At 42.6% G+C, this 17,998-nt stretch overlaps 1 protein-coding gene across 4 annotated transcripts in view; it reads left to right on the top strand.

The window, feature by feature from the left end:
• LOC126548475 (uncharacterized) overlaps window positions 1–17,998 on the top strand; it is a 215,144-nt gene that overhangs the window by 60,791 nt on the left and 136,355 nt on the right. For all 4 annotated transcript variants that reach the window (XM_050196669.3, XM_072289373.1, XM_055063729.2 and 1 more), the window contains one exon: window positions 8,138–8,214. In XM_050196669.3, the coding sequence (XP_050052626.1) occupies window positions 8,138–8,214 (77 nt within the window). The remainder of the gene's footprint in view (window positions 1–8,137; window positions 8,215–17,998) is intronic.

Genomic DNA, 17,998 nt, shown 5'->3' on the forward strand with positions numbered 1-17,998 from the left:
CTGTGCTCATTCGACGGATGTGAACTATATCGCATTAGAAAGCTTGCTTTCTGCGCTTTCCAATGACACCTAATATTATTGCCTAGTTTAAAGCGTTACCCGACGGCAATCAAAACAGTGTGAGCAGAAAACGGCCTTTTTGCTTTACTAGCCTCCGTTGTACTGCATTTATGGAAAAACTGTTCAACATAACAGAATGAATTTTGCTGTGCATTTAAATGAAAAGTTATACAGTTGAAACTCGATTGAATGACGTGATGACCACACTCGAATTATTTTGTTAAATCAGGATGTTTGTAAAATCGAGAATGGAATTTTTAGGTCCTTGGAGATCTAAAATTGTAACATAGCAACACGCAAGGCTACCACGGCATTGTATTTGCCACTAATCCAGCCATCTGTCGCATAAACCTTGAAATAACGAAAGCAACCACTGCCGCCCCTTACCGAGGTAGTGTTGAGTCGGCTGTTCGGTGCATGGGTGCGACATGCAGCCTCATAAAATTAAAGCTAGGGATGTGACCATGGTGCCTAGATGTTTTAACGCGATAGCTTCAGAGCGCATGCTTGAAGAAGCCGTCTGTATCAAAATTAGAAAGAAATCACCACTTTTTTATTCATTTATTTCAGGAAAAACTTTGTTAAATCGAGTTTGGCCAAGTTTCGTTAATTTGGGTTGTGGATAACATTGAACCCAATGGGTACTGGCCGGGGAAAGTAAATTTCCTTATTAGATCGGGAACTTCGTAAAATCGGGTTCCATTATATTGAGTTTTAACGGTACAAGGTTTTTATAAAGAGATATTGCGTGTAAAGCAATTAGGTACAGGCTGCAATCAAAAGGGGCAAAACAATAAAAGTTTATGAATGAATATCTTTTCTCCTTTTCAACGCAGAACAATAATATTTAATTATTTTCTAGGCTACAGCGAACTTATCATCTATGCGAAGTTGTTTTGTGTTCTGATGAACATTTCATGAGTTCTTGTTGCTTCGAATTGGCAATTTATGGCTGTACTTGGTCACACATTACCAAAGAAGAGGCAAAACTATTCAAGCTGAAACTCTGAAATTTTCAATAATCAAGCAGCAAGTCCTTATCTCCAATTCTATGAAGAGAAAATGATCTTATGTTTATTAAGGAATCTACAAGAAAGCAGTGAATTTAGCTCATTTTTATACTGGCCAGGTCCATGCAAATTGACATTCTTTTTCATGTAAACGCTGAATGTTGCACATCACTAGAGCCATACAGTGTGTTGTAATTACTAGCACTCACGAGTTTTGCTAAGCAATGCTTGAAACAAAAGATTTCCAATGAATAATAAATCTCACAGGGGTATATTACTGATGGCACCATCTGAACAAAAAAAAAAGAAAATAAGCTGTTTCACGTCAGTTCCAACATTTGTCAAATGTGGCGCCACTAAACATTAAAAAGCGGACAAAAGACGGTTGGATTCTTTCTCCAGATTTCAGTGCTTGGCATAGTAGTTGCCGCACGCACCTACCCCACATTCCTTCAAGCGCACATGTCTGCAACCAGGTGTTCAACGTAGTTCTAAGTTGGCTCACTCAATCGTGGCTGCTGGGAGAAAAAAAAAATGGAACAAAGAGGAACAAAGCACCATGCACAGTACATCATGACTGCATGCCAGCTAGCCAGCAGGTTAGGCTATTGTGCCCAGGAGAATTGCAGATGAAGTAAGATTCCAGAAATTTCCTGTTGGCTCACCTTTGTTCACAGATCTCCAGGGTGTCTACCAAATGGGAAAACAGGAAATTCTCAGGGATCTTGAATTGTCTGGAAATACTCGAGGAAAACTCGTGGAATTTGTGCTTCTATCAGGGAAAATGAGCTGTAATTTTATTAAGGGAACAAAAGTCGCGGTAATGCTGGCTCGAGTAATGGAGATGAATCATAACGAATCGTCTTTGGCGCCATGTCCGCTGAAGGAGTTGCCAGTGTACAGTCAACAACTGACTTTGCGGACACCCGATAATTCGGACCATAGCCTCCTCTATACTTTCAGTGCCTGCTCAATTATGCAGAGTGCCATTGTTTGGCAACGTCGAGGCTAGTTCAAGGACCGGCCAATGGGTGGCACTAGCAGCCCTGGATGGAGCAGACGACATCAAGGCCGCTGTGCATAGCACCGTATCCTGCTGAAGCACTAGCTGCAATGTATTTTATAATGCAAAAGAAAATGTTCTATTGTGAGGTACCAGGGCATTACATTTACAAGGTTCTGTTATGCCTGGTTTGTGATTGATTGTTCTCTAATATTAATTAGTTTAAACTTGCTTTCATATCTTTTCATGGAGCAGCAGTACGCCGTTGCACTTAACAGGTATCTAACGTCACGGCAACCTTTGTGTGAACACAGGCACTTTTTCTCATTGCAAAATTATGAATAACTATCCAGCTTACTGACCCAGATTCATGCTAATCCGCCTCACTTAATTTTTTTAGAAGTGGAAGCTGCAAAAACAATCGAACTGCACATTGTCCCTCTATTCCGAGGTTTCTATGAAATTCTTTCTCAGCCTCGTGCAGGTCTGTCATGTGCTAAACATGCGGTTATTTTCCAGCTCAGTTACTGCCTACAAGCACAGCACAGTGTTAATGCACCAAAAGAAAGAAGTGCAAACATGCTGACGCACATCAAACTTTATTAGCACATCAGGCTTGTTCAAGTTCATATTTCACGCTTTATTTAAAGCTTTAGCGGTTTCTGGGAGAATGGCTTCATAAAGAATGTTTTCGCCATGTCATTCGTGTCTGTTACAGACAATGCATAATTGGTGAATATCGGCCTGAAATATTTCCTGCAGACAATCTTCAAGAGCTGCAGGTAGTGCTCAGGACAAGCACACTTCAGAACTCTACAGTCTGCCAGTACGGATACAGAATTCTCGACGGCTTCTTGCAGTGGCTTTGCAAGGTTCCTTCTCTTGCTCAGAATCACCTCAACATACATTTTCAAGGCACGCAGCATATGTACAAGTTGACTTGGAGTGTACAGGAGCCCTCCTCTGTCCTGATGCCGGATCAGACTGTCGCTTGGTGAAGCAAAAGATGGCTTCGACACAAGCGAAATACAGCTGCTGCAGTCAATCTGTTCTTGAATGACACGAGCCAGGTAGCTTCCTACCATCGAGATGGCTGCCATGTCTACCGTTGGAAGGAGGCTGGCTGATTTTTTCTGCCAGTCTTCAAGCAGCCTTGTTGCTTCTGCTGGAAAGTGGCCTGAGTGATCGGGTCTTGATTCACTAGCATTATGCAGTGGCCCTGATGCCTGACTTGTGGTGTCAACTACATTGCTGCTTTTAGAATCTGAAATAATACCAGTCTTAGCACCTTTTCAATCCCAGAAAGAACAGCTTGGGCATCTATCTCATCATTACTGCCAGCAGATCTTCGTAGCCATCTAAAAAAGGACTATTGGGTCTGATGAAAGCTTGCGTGTCAGCACAAACTTGAATTTGGAAGTTTCCAGCAGGTATTTCACACATTCCACATTCGACTTGGTGGTCATTACCAGCGCATGGTACTGGTAATGACCACCAAAAGCAGTTCCTTGCTCAGAAACTGCTTTTGTATGCACTTGTTCTTCATCTCTTCAATATATTCAGAAGATGTCAAGAGCCAGGTTAGGCAGATGTCATCAGCAGTCTCGTACTGTTTGCTGTCTGGCAACTTTTGGTGAATACGCTGGACACAGTTACTGATGTCCATTAACAGGAACCAGTGGTGCACAGTTTCCATGAACCGAACTGTGGGACCCACACCTGCAAAACTTATGTCAACTGTATGGCCTGCTTGCTCTTTCAGCACCTTGAGTGTCGCAGTGACCAGTGGCGAGAAGACTTGAACAGCCCTAGACATGTTCATTTTTTCAATATTCGATTGATAAACGTGCTTTCTCATGAGAAACCTTACAGGCTTCACAATGTTTCCTTGCTGCATGCGGTATAGTCGTTTCAAATGAGCGGACGAACCCTCACTGCACTTGCCAAGGTCTTGGGCTAGAAATTGTGACCTAATGTTTTTGATCAGGTGACACTGGTCAAATGCAAGAAACAGCTTCCGTGGCAGATTCTTGGGGCGATGAATGCAATGCGTCAGGTTTTCGTTGCACAGGAGTTACATGGCAAGAACGTTGGTCTTGATTGTCAATTACTATGCGCACCATGACAAAGCCTGCTGTTTCGACCTGCTTAATTGCATACTGCATTAGCACAAACAGCTGGTGTCCAGTGAAGTTCTTGGTTAAGAAATACCCTACAGGTATTCAAATGCGCACTGCAAGTCCAGAAAGTACAAAACACAACAGGGAATTGGCCAACAGTGGTTCGGCAGTGCTTGTCGTTCGCAGAAGCTTTCCACTGTCCACCTCTCCAGCAAATGCATCTCGCTGTTAGTTGTATTGGAGTCGCTGTTTGATTCTCATTTCATCAACTACCAAAGAGCAAGTTTTGGCCTGTGTGCTCGTAAGGTTTGCCACATCTGTTTGAAGCTGCTGTTGGACTAACGATTTAAATCCCACTTCACCTGATGTTACTCCAAGAAATCTCTGCAAAGTAGCTTGGCTTGGAAGCTTCAGGATTCCCTTTTTTTTGGATGTGCTCGTAGGCTTGCCTTGAAAGGTTCCTTAGCACTATGGAATGACACACTGTTATCTTCAACCACGTTGGCCGAATTTTTTAGAAGTTCATTGCTTGGTCCAAAAGTATACTAGCACCCAAGTGCTTTTCATTTGCTGCTTCCACGACGCTGGAAAAAGCAGTCAGGTAGCCATCTTTTAACTGTAGCAGTTCCTATTTATACCTGTCAACAGTCTGCTTCAGTCGCTCAATCTTGGCCTTTAGGTCATGCTGTCTTCATTGCCACCTCTGCCGTTCTGCTACCGAAATAGCATTGCGCACATCAACCTGGATACTTTGGTGCTTTTCTTTCATGCGCGCGGCAGGCACATTCGGCTCGATTTCGTGCTGAGAGTCAACACAAACAACTTCGCTGTCCGCATCCAGAGAAGAAATACCTGCTGCTGGAGTGGTGACTTCGTCCATTTTGGTACTCTGGGCAAGGCTGCCTGCGGTCAGTAGATTGGCAGCAGACACGGCAGGGGCAGCAGGCGCACTGCGACGAACTGCAGCTTCCCGTTCCTGCACGGCAGAGTCACTCCACGGTTTCTTTGCAGCCGGCTGTATGTACTCCGGGTATTCATCAAAGATGCTGGGAGTAGCACCCCTTTTCAACTTGAGAGTATTGCATCGTTCTTTGTAGCCCGTAGCGATGAAGTGCCGGCTACAAACTACCGAATAATATGCCGTTGTATTCGGTACCCAGTTCTTCCTTGCGATTACTCTCTTAACCTACTTTCTCCTAGCTTTTCATGAGAAGGGATTTCATGAAAAGAAATGCCCGGAACTTTCTGTTTCGAGTCCGATTTGCACTTCGGCACACAACAGTAGTCCATGATGGGGCCAAAACATGTGCAAGCTTGAAGCGCAGAACCGCGCGCACAGCTAGCGTCAATCAAACAAGGGGTACCAGTGGTAGAACAGTCTGAACAGGCCTGGCCAGCTTAGCCGCCTTTCTGTTGTTGCCCAGGGCTGGCGGCACCACCGCACAGAGAAAACTGGCAGAGTAACGTTGCCAACCGACGACGCTTCCCCTACCTTTGAGCAGGCACTCCAAGTATAGAGGAGGCTATGTTCGGACGACTTCGCTGCACCACCACCACGTACCCCATGAGTCAATGTATAAGAACGTCTGGAATTTCGGATGCAAGAGCCCTTCGCCGTGCAATTTTCCAGACCTTTTGCCGTGACCGCAAATCCGAAACGGCATTATCTGACATCACTACAGGTTAATGGGTGCTTTAGACAAAAAATTCACCCATGATTATGATACCCCCTAATGGGATATATGAGCGCGGCTCTATACGCATTTTCATTTTGCGATATCTTGGCTGGCATGGACAATCTGTCGCATGCGACATGTTGCAAACTGATCGAAGTGTGGCACGACTTCCATTGGCGTGATTCACATTAGCCACCACAGACGGACCTACGCTCATGCAGCGCTTTGTTTCCATACATGCAACGCATGCTAATCTAACGCCATCTTGTAGCCATCGTCGCCACAAAGCCTGTCTTGAGTGGCACTACGCTTTTCTTCTCGCGCTTTTGCCATACCTTCCTCCTCCGCTTTACTCCTCCCGCTCTTCACTATCGCTGTCCTTGATCTCATGCTGCACTCCGCATTTGCTTTTATTCTTCACTGTGCTCGTTCGGTTACAAGGGACAATGCTGACGCTCGCCGCAGGAATGGGTGCCTAAGAGCTGCTAAAATAACGGTTCTGAATGTGCACAAGGAAATAGTAACCGTGAGAAAAAAAGACCAACAGTGATACCTTATATCCACCAGTTGTCGCACAACTTAAAGAAAATTGCCCGCCGAGGTAACACTGATGTGGTTTTTTTCTGCACCCAACAAACTAATCAGCTTGTGTAGGAAAACAAGACCAGAAAAGAAAGTGCTCCTAGCTGCCAAGTTAAACTAAGGAAGAAATTTAGAGATTGTAAGACATCAATTATATATCGTATACCCTTATCATTTGGAAAGTATTACGTCAGACAGTCGGGCAGCTGCATTAATGATAGACTGCGTAAACACAAAAATAAAGTCGACAAAGTTGCATCAGATGGGTTTCTCTCCCTTCATTGTAAGCAACATAAGTGCTCCCCTCTCTTCGAATCAACAACCATTACTAGTATAAATAAGTGCGAACTGACTAAACTTATAGTATAGAAGCCGAGCAGATTGATTCCCTAGGGGATTCCTGTATCAGCAAACCATCATTTGCTCTCTCTGAAAATGAACTGAATTTTTTGCGCATGGCTTAACATATCACTTATAAAAGTTTCGCTCTGAATGTTTATCTGTTAACGTGGCTATGACTCATGTTGGCTGAGTGTATAAGTACGACCTGGTTTACGATAATAAACATTGTTGGAAGTTAGCACTGTGTGTGTCCCTGTGTGTCTTCTTTTGTCCCATCTTTTAATCGTGCTACCGACACCCCTTGAAGGTGTATATGAAGTCTAGACAGGCACTATGTCCTCAGATTAAGGGCACTGAATTCATGTTTATTAATATTCTTGTAGCAACAGATGAGTTGCCAAAGTAAAAGTAGCTTACATCACTTCCACCAGTTTGCTTTAAAAATTCCCCATTTCCTTTTGAAAGAGAAAGTATATTTACAAATGACTCTATAGTTCTAATGCAGAGGTTAAAAAGTACACATTGTTTTGAACAAGCATGTGAACAAGGCTGTTCAACCTGCATGTGTGAAGTTCGGTGTTGGTCATGCACCAATAGGAAGTGTAAACATGAGATTCTCATCTATTCTGCTTGAGTGGCTGGATGTGCAGTGTGCCAAGTAGGAGAAAGCTATGGTATGGGAGAGCATGCAGGCATGCATGGCCAGTGTTGCAAAGTGCACACACTCGCTCATAAGAACTTCAGAGATGCATGGCAGATATGCAATGCTACATATTTGTCCCCTTACTGTGTGCTGTGTTTTAGCACTGTGCGAGTTCTGTTTCTAAAAATGCCGTACCAACTAGCCCAAGTTGCAATGCTTCTGAGAGAAAAGGTCAATGTGGGGAATTTAGTCAGCTGAACGAAGGAGGAGGCCGATAAGTTTAAAAGAAGGTGGCATATGTGAAAAAATACATGGGGACTTAGCAGGCGATGTTCTTTGCAAACAGAAATGTTTTGTGCTGTTCACTGCTATGTAAAGAAAGTAGCATGTACAGCCGTTGTTGCATGGTTAGCCGAGATTGGAGAATAGACACGATGTAGAAGAAAGCGCAATTTTACATTAGCACACCCCATCATCTGCAGTTCATTTATGCAGTAGTATGTGGATGAAGCTTTTGTATGTCTGTGTGTGTACGTGTGTGTACACTTCATATAACATGTTTTAAACATTGTCGAGATTAAGAAGACTTGCATATGATCTTTTCATTGAATAATTGCTAAGGTTATTTCAGAAAATCATAAGTAAAAGTCATAATCATGTAAAGAATGCAGACTTTAAGTGGCATGGTTTTGTATCTTTAGATCTGTTCAAGTCCCTGGAATGCCACACGCTTTTTATACCTGCGGTCAAGCGACCCCTCTTAACTGACTTGTCTCGGGTAAGTATGGGCTTATTCCTAATGGCCTTCACTTATTCTCATCTTCAATTAACCTGTATCTATAATGAGTTAGTGCCTCATAATCACATGCATTCATAAAGACAATGATGTATAAAACATATTGCATGTATCTTGACAATATCTACTTTGGCTTGTACTATATAAGATTCATTAATAAACACAAGTTGGTGCACAACAAAGCACCGGAATGGACAACTGGTGGTGCCAGTTTGGTGATCTTGCAGTGCTTTCTTGTCTTTTGTTGTATATCAGGAAACTTTATTAATTGACTCGTTGATTCTTTAGTCAGTTTTGTCTCTGTATATAAAAGGTTTTTCAGGATCCTGGTATTCTCCATACTTGTGAACACAATAAAGCTTGCTTAAAAATTCAAAATTTACAGTCTGTTCTGTTACTGCCTGTGGTTAATGGTGCCAAGATGTGTAGTGAAACTGAACTTCCAGCTAACAGACTTGTGTTGGAAGGAGATAGTGTCATTACCATTCTTTTAGCATTTGCAGTAACGTGTAGCATTATGGTTTACTGTGTAGATTTTTTTATTTTTTTTCACTCTATCCTACACACATACTTAAATAGACTCTGAAACAATTTTGACAATTTTGTTCAAACATATTGAGTCATTAGGGTTGGCCCTTCTCATCATTTCGTGACGCATTTAAGTGCTCCGCATAAAGCGTGTAACTTACAAGGTTAAAAAATGCGCATCGCTACCGATCGCAGCACACCACTCCCCTGAGTTTTCATCCACCCCTGACCAAGTGATGCGAGGTGACCGTATGACGCCAATAAGGCGAGCTATCTAATTGGCTGCCCAGGGCGCATCATCATTAATTTTTCCAACTTTATAGTGAGCAAATGTTCGCAGTAGTTGGAATGTTAGTTAATTTGTTTCTCTAAAAAAGAAAGTAACAGAAAGAGAATGCACTAGGACAATTTGTCACTACACTCAAGCACTTCTAGCACACAGCAAGTGCCGTTTGCTTGTGTTAAAACATGCTCTATGTCAATGTGATCTGTGCTGAACCATGGTTCGCTCTTGTTGTGGGCTCCAAACATAGCGACTGGCAATATGTCAAGCTGCGACGTCGTGTCCCTCTGCAAGGCAGCAGGTGAGCGGAGTGGCTGCAGCGCATTGGACTGTCGCTATCCGATCGGCACCAGGATTTGCACATTTGCAGCCGTCAGTTTATGCCGGAGAATTATTACCACAGTAGTGTTTTGCATGTCCAGTATTCGGCTAAACGCAAGCACAAGCAGACTGGGCCTGGCTGCTTCACTGTGCCGTTTCAAGGGATGAGCAGAGGCGTGGACGCAAACAACCTGCACGGTGCAGCCACATGGTGGCACAGAGCCCAGCCAAATACAGTAGCCGTAACTAAGTGTATTCTACTTTGCTGCTGGTGTAACTTTTTTTGGCAGGAGCGTAATCGTGAACACGTTTTTCTGAATGTTTAAAATATTTTACACTTGGTTAGAGCAGTATTAGGTCATTTTTGGCTGGTTAAGCTCTGCCCCACCAGGTGGCTGGACTGTGCAGACCGATCAGGCCACTCGCGTACATTTACGCCTCAACCCATCCGTCGAAACGCCCAGCTTGTCTGTGGTTACCGGAATACTGGATACGCTTGGGACTGCGACAGAATGCTCGCTATGAACGCTGCTTCGATAGCTCTCGCTTGGGATCGACTGCGAGGTGGCTGGTGGAGAGGTTGAAGAAGCTTCGCACGCTGGCTCCAAGACAACTGGAAAAAGACAACACAACATCCCATCATGACAGAGAGCCAGTGAATGCGGAGCTGAGCCTCGATAACTTGGCAAACAAGTTGAGAAAAAGTATAGCTATGGAAGAGGGTAACTTTTAATCTTTCCTAGCTCTCTTAATATGAGACACTTCACACGAGTTGTGATATGAATGCTTTACTGTAGCTGTACCCTACGCATCCACAAAATTTGTCCGAACCATTTCGGGGACCCTTTAATAAAGTTTGTAGCCACCATGCAAATTCGATCTATACATTCCATCCATTTTAAGCATTCTTGGCCATGTGATGTGAAATAGGCTTAACATACTGGGATAATTCTTACGATTTTGGGGTTGACTAAAATACACATTAACTAATGATGCTATGGCCTATTTTTATGTTACAGAGCCATTGTTGTTCAAGATGAACCCTTAAAATTCATGTAGAAAGCTTGTATTCTGCAATATTCATTCTGAATTTGTCTCCAAACTTGACTAGTTAGTGGAGTTGAATATATGAAGTTTTGAACACGAATAAAATTGTTGAGGCTATTCGATTTATTAAGTTTGATTTGAAAATGGTATCTGATAATTTCACATATTCATTAGCAGCCAAGGTCAGTTGCATGATTCTCTCTCCAGATATTCATTTACAAATGAATATATTGCATATTTAGAGATACTGGATCACGTATGGCAAGGTTCATGCAAATGGTGCCTATGAAATAACTACAGTATAGACTCGTGTAATGGTCACACTTATTCAATTTTGACAAGGTGCTGCTCTTACACGGGACCATGCCATATGGTCTAATTTTTCTGACTACAAATATGAAATCAGTCTGAATCCTCCGTGATTGGCCACTACCACTAAAGTAAACGCTACCCTTTTCATAACTGATTCATCCATTCATGCTTGCTGCGCACTTGGCTACTCGTCTTCATCATTGCAGCCACTGCTGCTTACGTGCTGTTCATCAGCACAATTGTCAGCTCTTGCAAACTAGCGGCGCTCTCGCCATCTGGTAGTGCCGCGCTAAAGTATGTTGCGCGTGGCATCAGCGCACTGAATGCAATTGCTTCTCAGTTGGAATATTTTTCTGCAAATTATAGGCTGCCAAGTTGGTGGTTAGGCCCTTACATGAGACTGTACGGTATTCCAGGTGCCTTCTATTAACCAGCCCTGTTGTAAATAGTTTACGCTATTCCTGCAGTCTTCATTCATAGCTAAAGATAGCTGACTTCCTGAAAGGCATTGTTGATGAGCTTATGGAATAGTCTTGGAGCAAGCTAGTGTAGCATTCAAATTTTTTAATGATTATCTACAGCTGCTTATGAATGCTTTTTTTTCGAGGTTTCATGTAGCTTTTCTGCTTCTGACTTATTTCAGAATCTCTTTCCCCAGCAAGACTCATAGCCATAGCATCAAAAATATTATGTCTAGTGTTTTGGAGTTACATATATCTCCTTTTATGGGTGGTATCAGCTGTAATTGCGAGTCTAATTATTACTAATGACATTTCTTATGTATGGCTATACTAATTTAGGCAGGTTCCATTTGTCATTATTGTCACTTTCATGACAGTAGTACACTTCAGAAGTTGCGCAATTTGCTTTAATTTAGATTTTTGCCCCTGACCCTGCTACCTTCCCGTTATTTTACTGCATTTTAGAAGTGCAATATGCTCTATATTTGCAGCCATTTCCTTTCCTTTTCTATTTTTTCTTCTGAGTACTATATGTATTAAATTGTAAAATTTTACTATTCAACTACTGCTACGGCTGTCAAGTCTTGAATTAAATCAATGAAATGCAAGATTTTATTTCGCATATTTGGGGACTGTGATTTTAGAAAGTAAATTTAGGTTGCAGTTTCAATTTAACAAAGTCCTCGTGCATTGCATGCATGCATCAAGGCTTCATAATTAAGCAAAATAAGCTGGCTGAGATAGAGCTCATTATTTCTGCATTACTCTGCATGCAAATGGTGCCAGTGGGTGTGAGCAAGTGGTTAGTCCGCCATCCATCGTCTTGATCGAAACTGTACAGGGCATGCTCCTTCCATTTCTTTTTTTTTTTTTTTCTTGAGTGCCTCAGCAACTTAGATGGCCCATTGGGCAATGCATGAAAAAAAAAATGGGCTCCAGTTCACGCTGTGAAGGTGGTTGGCCTGCGAAGCTGTGGTATCGCTTGTTCCGATAGACCAATGTGACATAGCCTTGAACTGGGTCCTGCCAAGCCAGAGCACAATGCCATTGTGCATATTGACATTGCTGTTCCTTTTGTAGGTCATCATATTTGCCTTGCTCTTCAGGTGACTTAACTGTGTGTGGCTTGCTTTGGGCAGGAATTGCTGCGTCCTATCTAGCCTGAGCATGATGCCATTGTGCATATTGACATTGCTGTTTCCGTCGCCGCCCATCATGTTCACGCTGCTCTTCGGGAGACATAACTATGCATGGCCTTTCTATAGCGCTATCAGAACACAAATGAGATCTGTGGCTAGGCGGGTTGTTCTTTTACATATGAAAGTGTAGTTACGGCACTCCCTTCTTCCTATGCTATAGTTGTCATCTCCCGGCAACTGCAGCTTATGCAACCGTAATCTTTGCTGGGAAACGCTTGCGGTGAACGATATGCACAAGGACAAGCGCTCCGGTTCTTCTTCTTTTCTTTTTTTTCTTTCCCCCGCACGGCCGGCACTGCGGATGCGCAGAGGCAAGTGCCATCTGGTAGTGCTGCAAGGAATCCAGGGGCGCACGCTGTGATTGGGAAGAAAAAAAAAAGTTTGTTCTCTTTTTTAAATTGCAAGCATTGCACAGAGGTGCCTTATCTCGCTTAAGTGGCAGCCACATGCATATTGTATTGTATTTCTAATCAATTTAGATGTATTTTCAGTGTAGTATTGCTCAATGTCAGCATTTTTATTTTATGCTGCTTGGTGATTGCACATTTTAACTGTAAGTCAGCTTAAATTAGGGGATCATAGAATGAAATGGGTACCTTATGGTACCCATTTACCATGGTACCCATGCAGCATGAAATGGGCGTATTGATTTCTCTTATGCGAGGCCAGAAACATGTAGAGGCATGTCCCATGTTGTTCCTATTTTTCATTACTCCTGACAGCACAGAGAAATAGGCCTCTTTTTATCACTGGTGGCAGAGAAACAGTCTTCATTTTGTTGCCACTAGCAGTCAGTACAGTGCACATTGTGGCCTCATATATCATTCTTAGAGTTTACTAGAGTGCTAGATATTCCTAAAGCAACAGTGTAGTGACCTGGGCTAGTTGGTGTGGCGACATTTTTATGACCAGTGAAACCAACATGGACTCTGGAGAGCACATACAACATACCACTGGTGCATGCTAGTGGTGTATTGTACTTGGGTCCTCTCCTGTGTCTGTGTTGGTATCCCTTGTTAAAGAAATTTCACTGAAGTTTAAGCAAAAATTGAGCCTAGTACTAGTATCCGGCATTGCCTGCTAGTGAAAACATGCATGGCATTATCCAATGGCAGTTTTGACAACTAGGTGTGACCTGCAATTCAGCTTTGCATGCATCTGACCACTAGTCAATTACCTTATAACAAAGTAATGGCTGGTGCACTTCATTATATGATTTCACACAGTTCTCCCTCTCTCCTTATTTGTTTGTATGTGGCGAATTTTTTTTTATAAATGCGTACTGACATGGTATGAGCCCCCAGAAGCATTCTAGAAGGCTGTTGGGTTTTTTTATACTTCATAATATTGAAGTTTGATTGTTGTTCCACAAAAAAAAAAAATGTGCAACCTTGTCAGCATTTGTATTACAAGAGAAACTTGGGCGATTTGGTTGTAATTCATGTTTCGGAAATTAACAGCGCTAAACAAACAAGGACGAAGGAAAAGAAGAACACGACCCTGGCGCTGTTTGTGTGTTGTGTTCGTGTGTCGCAGTGTCATGTTCTTCTTTTCCTTCATCCTTGTCTGTGTAGCGCTGTTAATTTCTGAACCATTTGTATGGTAAATGAAGGTGGTAAACATTGTATCATGGCAGTAGTTGATGGTGCTTCGTCTCCCTAGCTGTTAAGTGAAAAATAAAAAGAATAAATGCACTTGACCAGCATAGTATGCCGTGCTATTGTTGTCAGGTGGGGTCAGTGCCAATTCTTGCTGTAGATATTTCATCATCATCATCAGCCTGTTTTATGTCCACTGCAGGACGAAGGCCTCTCCCTGCGATCTCCAATTACCCCTGTCCTGCGCCAACCGATTCCAACTAGTGCCTGCGAATTTCCCAATTTCATCGCTCCACCTAGTATTCAACTGCGTTTCCCTCCTCTTGGAAACCATTCTGTAGCCCTAATGGTCCAACGGTTATCTAACCGGCGCATTACACGACCTGCCCAGCTCCATTTCTTTCTCTTGATGTCAATCAGAATATTGTCTATACCCATTTGCTCTCTGATCCAAACCGCTCTCTTTCTGTCTCTTAACGTTATGCCTAGCATTCTCCGTTCCATCGCTCTTTGTGCGGTCCTTAGCCCTTTGACGGTCATTGACGTAAATATAGGGCGCCGCGAACAAGTCCGAAAATGGTCGATGCCGTATATCGATGGCGCTGTCTGTACGTCTAAAAAGTGCGCCAATTTCCCAACTTTTTCTTTTCTGTCGTGCTGCCACTATGTGGGGATACAGGGAATTTTTTTCTCGCACCTACCTCTCTCTGTTTTCGATGCATGGTTTGTTTTAGCGCTAGTTTGCTCCCCCGCATCTATATACTACCGCTCGTGCATTGGCACGCGGCCATTTGGATTTTGCTTTGCGGGCGGTTTCGGCTTTTTGCGCTTGCGAAACTGATGGCTATCTCGTTTCTAATCGCTCAAAGGGCGACCGCTTGTTTCTCGCTCGTTTAGTGCTCACAGGGGTGCGCATAGCTAGGATGCCGCCGTGCATGCGTTTTCGTTTCTTTTCTTTTTTTTTTAAAGACTGGTGAAAACTAATTGCCCTAGCTGGTTGGCGTTAAGATGAAGATTAGCAGAAGTTTGTCACATGTGTTGCTTTTTTTTGATGGGCACACAACCAAACAGCTTTCTTGAGTGCGCGCACCTATGCAGTTCGATTATGCTATGGATGTACGTATTAGTGTAAGAGCAGGAACATTTGAGGCTTGCAAAACATTATCGTGTGCAGATTTTCAAAGCCTTGAACTATGTGCATAAATATGCATAAAATTTTTAATTCTGATAAGTTTATTTCCTTTTTTATTGTTGTTATTCATGAATGAAGAGTGCATATATAACACAAAAGGGTTTTTTCTCACTCTACGGTCACCCTAAAAAAATTACGGTAAATTTTTTTTCTAAATAAATCTCTAAGAAAAATTGGAATCTGCAATAAAAAAAATCGACCCTGGGCGGTCGCATATGACGAAAAAAATCGACCCTCGAAGGGTTAACTTGTTCTCAAGCTTCTTTGTGAGTCTCCAAGTCTCTGCCCCATATGTCAGCACTGGTAAAATGCACTGATTGTATACCTTCCTCTTTAGTGATAATGGTAAGCTTCCAGTGAAGAGCTGACAATGTCTGCCGTATGAGATCCAACCCATTTTTATTCTTCTATGAATTTCCTTCTCATGATCAGATGTCCCTATGATTAGTTGACCTAGGTAAACATACTCCTTCACAGTCTCTAGAGGCTGACTGGCTATCCTGAACTCTTGTTCCCTTGCCCTGCTATTTATCATTATCTTTGTCTTCTGCATATTAATCTTCAACCCCACTTTTACACTCTCTCTGTTTAGGTCCTCAATCATTTTTTGTAACTCTTCTGCATTGTTGCTGAATTGAACAATGTCAACGGCAAATCGAAGGTTGCTGAGATAGTCTCCGTCGATCCTTGCTCCTGAGCCTTCCCAGTTTAATAGCTTGAATACATCTTCCAAGCACGCAGTGAATAACATTGAAGAGATTGTGTCTCCCTGTCTGACCCCTTTCTTTATAGGTAGCCTCCTGCTTTTCTTATGTAGAATTAAGGTAGCTGTGGAACCTCTGTAGATATTTTCCAAGGTATTTACGTAAGCATTCTGTACACCTTGATTACGTAATGCCTCTGACTGCTGGTATCTCTACTTAATCAAAGGCTTTTTCGTAATCTATGAAAGCCATATAGAAAGGCTTATTGTACTCTGCGGATTTCTCGATAACTTGATTAATGACATGGATGTGATCCATTGTAGAGTATCCCTTCCTGAAGCCAGCTTGTTCCCTTGGTTGACTAAATTCCAGTGTTGCCCTTATTCTATTGGAGATTATTTTGGTAAATATTTTATGTAATACTGGGAGTAAGCTAATGGGCCTATAATTTTTTAGTTCTTTAACGTCGCCCTTTTTGTGGGTTAGTATAATGTTTGCATTCTTCCAGTTTTCTGGGACCCTAGCAGTCGGTAGACACTTCGTATAAAAAGCCGCCAGTTTTCCAAGCATTATGTCCCCTCCATCTTTAAGTTGACCGCTATTCTATCTCCTCCTGCTGCTCTTCCTCGGTTCTTGTCTTGCAAGGCCCTTCTGACCTCATCGCTAGTTATGGGAGGAGTTTCTGTATCCTGTTCATTACTGTTTCTAATTGAGGTACCCTGACTCCTCTGGGTACTATAGGTCAGTATAGAATTCTTCCGCTGCTTGTACTATATCTTCGAGATTGCTGATGATAATACCCTGCTTATCTTTCAGTGCATACATCTTGGTTTGTCCTATGCCAAGTTTCCTTCTCACTGATTTCAGGCTGTGTCCATTTTTTACAGCTTCTTCAGTCTTTCTCACGTTATAGTAGTTTCGAACATCACTTATTTTCGCCTTGTTGATCAATTTTGGCAGTTCTATGAATTCTATCTTATCCCTTGAGTTGGCCACTCTCATTCTTTGTCATTACTTAATTAGGTGCTTTGTTACTTGGGAGAGCTTGCCTACTGTTTGCCTTGACGCCTTGCCTCCCACTTCAATGGCTGCCTCTGAAGCCAGCCTAGTTGTGGTTTCATTCATTGCCTCTATGTCATCTTCATCTCTCTGTTCTAAGGCTGCTTATTTGTTTGCAAGTACCAGCCTAAATTTGTCTGCTTTTACCCTTACTGCCTCTTAGTTGACCTGTTTCTTCTTGAACAATTTTACTCTTTCTCTGTTCAAATTGAGGTGAATCCTAGCTCTCACTAACATATGATCACTACACTTTACCTTACCTATCATTTCTACATCCTGCACCATGCTGGGATTGGCAGAAAGTATGAAATCAATTTCATTTCTTATTTCACCATTGGGGCTTTTCCAGATCCACTTTCTGTTGCTACACATCCTGAAAAAGATGTTCATTATTCTCAGCCTATTCCTTTCTACGAATTCTACCAGCATCTCTCCTCTCGCGTTCCTAGAATCGACGCCGTAGTTGCCAATTGCTTGTTCACCAGCCTGCTTTTTCCTCACTTTGGATTGAAGTCGCCCATTACTACAGTGTATTGAGTTTGCAATTTTCTCATCGTTAATTCACCATCTTCATAAAACTTATCTACTTCATCGTTATCGTAATGGCATGTTGGAGTGTAGGCTTGTACTACCTTTAATCTATACCTCTTATTAAGTTTGATTACGACTACAGCTACCCTCTCAGTAATGCTGTAGAATTCGTCAATGTCGCCTGCTATGTCTTATGGATTAGGAATCCTTCTCCATATTGCTTCTTATCTGGGAGCCCTCTATAGCAGAGGACATGTCCGTTATTCAGCAGTGTATAAGCCTCATCAGTTCTAATCTCACCAAGGCCCATGATATCCCAAACAATATCTGATAGTTCCTCAAAAAGACCTGCTAAGGTAGCTTCACTCGACAGAGTTCGGCAGTTAAAGGTTGACAGGGTCAGTTTCCATTGGCGGCCTGTCCGGACCCAGAGATTCATAGCACCCTCTGCTGCGTTACAGGTCTGACCGCCGCCTTGGTCAGGTGCTCCGCAGCTGCTGGGGACTGAGGGTCATGGGTGAATTGTAGGGA

This window comes from Dermacentor andersoni, chromosome 1 (assembly GCF_023375885.2).
Source record: "Dermacentor andersoni chromosome 1, qqDerAnde1_hic_scaffold, whole genome shotgun sequence".
Taxonomy (NCBI): Eukaryota; Metazoa; Arthropoda; class Arachnida; order Ixodida; family Ixodidae; genus Dermacentor; species Dermacentor andersoni.